The sequence below is a fragment of the Montipora capricornis genome, chromosome 10 (assembly GCF_036669925.1).
Source record: "Montipora capricornis isolate CH-2021 chromosome 10, ASM3666992v2, whole genome shotgun sequence".
NCBI classification, from domain to species: domain Eukaryota; kingdom Metazoa; phylum Cnidaria; class Anthozoa; order Scleractinia; family Acroporidae; genus Montipora; species Montipora capricornis.
In genome coordinates, this window is record NC_090892.1 from 62,661,134 (window position 1) to 62,666,133 (window position 5,000).

General features: G+C 41.8%; 3 protein-coding genes across 3 annotated transcripts in view; all 3 read left to right on the plus strand.

Moving 5' to 3' along the window:
• LOC138022472 (NLR family CARD domain-containing protein 3-like) overlaps positions 1 to 5,000 on the plus strand; it is a 73,866-nt gene that overhangs the window by 13,756 nt on the left and 55,110 nt on the right. The gene's annotated exons all lie outside the window — the stretch shown is intronic.
• Positions 1,750 to 4,722, plus strand: LOC138021149 (NLR family CARD domain-containing protein 3-like). Its single transcript, XM_068868011.1, has 2 exons — positions 1,750 to 3,838; positions 3,893 to 4,722. The coding sequence occupies exons 1-2, from the start codon at positions 1,750 to 1,752 to the stop codon at positions 4,720 to 4,722; spliced, it is 2,919 nt and encodes a 972-aa protein (XP_068724112.1).
• The window catches only part of LOC138021150 (NLR family CARD domain-containing protein 3-like), a 519-nt gene continuing 258 nt past the window's right edge, over positions 4,740 to 5,000 (plus strand). Inside the window, exon 1 of the mRNA XM_068868012.1 lies at positions 4,740 to 5,000. This exon is cut by the window's right edge and continues 258 nt beyond it. Within this exon, the coding sequence (XP_068724113.1) occupies positions 4,740 to 5,000 (261 nt within the window).

Here is a 5,000-nt window from a genome sequence, read left to right on the forward strand (position 1 = left end):
CACACTGACCAAGTCAGTCGAGATACTTACCAACCCTATACTTACCGAATCCACCAATGAGGGAGGGAAGGGAAGGGGAAAAAAGCGGAACAACTGAACGCTTGCTGCTTGAAACAAACAGCACCTCACACAGCAGAAACGACCAGCACGTGCGAAACGAGAAACCCCGTATGTCACCTCAATGCGCCTGATTCCCAGACCACCGCTGACCAGCATTGGCTTGATTTTAACTTAGCCTAAATTACATTTAGCCACATATAATTAGGCCTAAAATGATATTTAATCTCAAATCCAACTTTTGTCGGTTGGTATTCAATGTATGGTGGGGTCATACATGTTGTTTTGGAGCTTTGTTTTGCTGTTTCACTGTTTCGTTGTTTAGTAATGTCCGGAAGTTGTAGGCATTGGCTTAGTGCTCCGTGTTCTATTATAAGTTAGTAAACCAGCTTTTCTGTACAATCCACTGGTAGTACTGTAATTGAGACAGTGTGGGCTGTCTGTTGATTTCACCATTTGTTGTCACATGTTTCTGTGCAGTCACTCTTGCATTCAAATAATTTGTAAAGCATGAAGATATGAAGTCATAACCTGTGGGTGGCAAACAAGTCTATTACTGAGCTGTCTTGCTGTCTGGGATCGGAAGACAGGTCCATAGTGATGTGATACCATAAGAGGTTAAATTTTCAAATGAAAGTAACAAATGTTATTCATAGACAATCCTGAAAACTGGAGGTAAAAATGATGCCCTAGAGATCTTTTCTGACAGTCACTTGTCTCGGGTGCTGTTGATGGAAAAACCAAGTACACACAGTTAAACTATTAAAGCATAAATTTTCATTCCGGAGATATGTGTGTTATTCCTCAGTAATACTACAAATTACAGTTAATGATAGGGAGAAAATTATATAATAAAGACTGCTTGAGAGAATTGTGTCTTTTTGGAGTGGATACTTGACCTGTTTTTACAACTTTTTTCTGAAGAAATGATATCTTGTGTTGAAAAGTAAGGAAGTACTTGGCTCATCCTCGGTGTAAAAAGCTGTGAAACTCACAGATGACGTAAAAGAAAGGAAAACAAAAGAGCAAAAAAACATCAAACAATAACCTAACCCTACCACGAGCTAACAAAACAAAGAAAAAGTTTCACAGGTTTTTACACCGAGGTAAACCCAAGTACTTCACCATTTGATACATGTAGGTTTTGGAACCCGGATGCATGACAGGTGCAAAGATCAGTCTTTAACTTATGACGTTCACTTTGCAATGGGAAAAAGTAATTTGCATTACTATCAAACTATATTTTTTCTTGGTATTCTTTGTTTTTCAAATATTGCTGAATACGGGACCTTCCATGGTGTCAAAATTAAGAACACAGTAAGGTTGAGGTTAGAGCAAAAAAAAAAAAACACTACAGGCAACACCTTTTTAAAAATTATTTTTGTCTTTTGCAGATTTACCATATTCTGCCAATATTATAGAAAGGATCCGTCAGCTCTACAGTATTCGTGAAAAAAATATTTTTCCTGTTCCATGGCTTGATGACTTCAGCTTTCATCTCGATGACGTTTTTACCAAGCTGAAGATTTTGGGTAAAGGAAAGACAAGGGGAACATTGACTGATGAAATAACCAACATGACAGCTATCTTTAGAGGACACAAGGATTGTGCAAAGCCACGGACTGTTTTAATTGAAGGAGACCCAGGCTAGGAAAGACGACCTATTGTCAGAAACTGGCATATGATTGGGCAATGAAACGAGAAGAATGGGACAAGTCTTTTCCCGAGATTGACGTTCTCTTGCTTTTAAGGTGTCGTGATATCAAAACTGATATTTGGGAGGCCATTGATGACCAAATCCTTCCTCTTGATATTGACAAAGAAGACAAGGAATGGTTCTTCAAGTTCATTCGAGAAAATCAATCCAAGGTTCTGTTAGTGCTTGATGGACTTGATGAAGTGGATTCCAGTAAAGTTGACATGTACAATGACCTTCTGGAAAGTAAAGTCTTACCCAATTGCCACATTGTTATCACATCACGCCATGAAGCTGGTAAGAGGGTAAGGCGGTACTGTGACGCCCTGTGGGAGATCATCGGATTTACTTTTGAAGACGCAAAGAGCTACATTCTTAAGTACTTTAAAGGCATGGAACACTTGGCAAAAGAGCTAATCAAACAGCTTCATTTTGACATATTTGCAAATGGAGACTTGAGAGAGTTGACACGGAATACTCTTAATACAGCTTTACTTTGCATCCTTTGTGAAGATTTCAAGGGTGTACTTCCACCCGAAAGGACACAGTTGTACACAGAAATGGTGCGATGTGTTTTGTTAAGATATGAAAAGAGAAATCGATCATCGAGTGGCAGTGATGCTGACCTACTGGAAATTTACAAGGATGACCTGGTGGAGTTGGGATGCATGGCGTTGCAGTCTTTACGTAAAGGAGAGTTGTTTTTCGACGAGAATGAATTTAAAGGCAGTTCCAGTAATTTGATCAAGTTTGGTTTTCTTTCGATCCAGACCGGTGGCAACAAGAGAAAACCTTCCTCGCGCTTTTGCTTTCTTCACAAGACCTTTCAAGAGTTCTTTGCTGCCTTTTATCTTGCTTATCAGATCCTTGATGGAGACACAGATTGTAAATCAGTAGTGACCGATGTAAGGAACAGGAATAAACTGAAACAAGTGTTTTTATTCATGAGTGGTATTTTGTCCGCAACATCTGAAGAGATGACAGTTTCGTTGGTAAAAAGCATAGCAGAGCTTGCAAGTTCGTCCAATATGGGAATGGAGAATTACAAAGAAGAAATTTTAGAGTTAGCTCTTGATTGTATATTGGAATGCAAATGTCATGGAGAGAACCTTCAGTCTAGGTTACTTCAGACCTTTGGACAGAACTTTCTTGTTAAAGATCTGGCCGTGAATATTGGATTCGATCATGTGAACCTCTTTTGTGAACTTCTCAAATTCAGCACATGCTTCACTACTTTGAATCTGACAGAGAGCTACATTGGTACCGCTCGCGTTCAATTCCTTTCTGAGGCTCTCAAAGTCAACACATGCTTGCCTACTTTGAATTTGGGTTGGAACGAAATCGATGCTGCTGGCGCTGAATTCATTTCTGAGGCTCTCAAAGTCAACACATGCTTGACTACTTTGGATTTGCAATGGAATAAAATCGATGCTGCTGGCGCTGAATCCCTTTCTGAGGCTGTCAAAGTCAACACATCCTTGACTACTTTGGATTTGAGTGGAAACAAAATTGGTTCCGCTGGCGCTGAATCCCTTTCTGAGGCTCTCAAAGTGAACACATGCTTGACTACTTTGGAATTGGAATTGAACAAAATCGATGCTGCTGGCGCTCAATTCCTTTCTGAGGCTCTCAAAGTCAACACATGCTTGACTGCTTTGAATTTCAGAGGAAACAAAATTGGTTCCGCCGGCGCTGAATCCCTTTCTGAGGCTCTCAAAGTCAACACATGCTTGACTGCTTTGAATTTCAGAGGAAACGAAATTGGTTCCGCCGGCGCTGAATCCCTTTCTGAGGCTCTCAAAGTCAACACATGCTTGACTACTTTGGATTTGGGATGGAACAAAATCGATGCTGCTGGCGCTGAATCCCTTTCTGAGGCTGTCAAAGTCAACACATCCTTGACTACTTTGGATTTGAGTGGAAACGAAATTGGTTCCGCTGGCGCTGAATCCCTTTCTGAGGCTCTCAAAGTCAACACATGCTTGACTACTTTGGGTTTGCGATGGAACAAAATCGATGCTGCTGGCGCTGAATCCCTTTCTGAGGGTTTCAAAGTCAACACATCCTTGACTACTTTGGATTTGAGTGAAACCAAAATTGGTTCCGCTGGCGCTGAATCCCTTTCTGAGGCTCTCAAAGTCAACACATGCTTGACTACTTTGCATTTGAGAAAAAACGAGATTAGTTCCGCTGGCGCTGAATCCCTTTCTGAGGCTCTCAAAGTGAACACATGCTTGACTACTTTGGATTTGGGATGGAACGGAATCGATGCTGCTGGCGCTGAATTCCTTTCTGAGGCTCTCAAAGTCAACACGTGCTTGACTACTTTGGATTTGGGGGAGAACGTAATCGATGCCGCTGGCGCTGAATGCCTTTCTGAGGCTCTCAAAGTCAACACATCCTTGACTACTTTGAATTTGTGGGAGAACTTAATCCATGCCGCTGGCGCTGAATGCCTTTCTGAGGCTCTCAAAGTCAACACATGCTTGACTACTTTGAATTTGGGGGATAACTTAGTCGATGCCACTGGCGCTGAATCCCTTTCTGAGGCTCTCAAAGTCAACACATGCTTGACTACTTTGCATTTGAGAAAAAACAAGATTAGTTCCGCTGGCGCTGAATCCCTTTCTGAGGCTCTCAAAGTGAACACATGCTTGACTACTTTGGATTTGGAATGGAACGGAATCGATGCTGCTGGCGCTGAATTCCTTTCTGAGGCTCTCAAAGTCAACACATGCTTGACTACTTTGCATTTGAAAAAAAACCAGATTAGTTCCGCTGGCGCTGAATCCCTTTCTGAGGCTCTCAAAGTCAACACATCCTTGACTACTTTGCATTTGGGGGAGAACTTAATCGATGCCGCTGGCGCTGAATGCCTTTCTGAGGCTTTCAAAGTCAACACATGCTTGATTGCTTTGCATTTGAAAGGGAACAAAATTGATGCCTCTAGCGCTGAATCCCTTTGTTAGGCTCTCGAAGTCAACACATGCTTGACTACTTGCATTTGAGTTGGAACAAAATCGATGCCGCTGGCGCTGAATCCCTTTCTGAGGCTCTCAAAGTCAACACATGCTTGACTACTTTGGAATTGAGTGGAAACGAAATTGGTTCCGCTGGCGCTGAATCCCTTTCTGAGGCTCTCAAAGTCAACACATGCTTGACTACTTTGGATTTGGGGGAGAACTTAATCGATGCCGCTGGCTCTGAATGCCTTTGTGAGGCTCTCAAAGTGAACACATGCTTGACT

Coding starts and splice junctions, on each gene's coding strand:
- LOC138021149 (XM_068868011.1), top strand. CDS start 1,750: ATGAAACGAGAAGAATGGGACAAGTCTTTTCCCGAGATTGACGTTCTC. Junction 3,839..3,892: donor CTTGACTACTTTGGATTTGA/GTGAAACCAAAA, acceptor AGGCTCTCAAAG/TCAACACATGCTTGACTACT.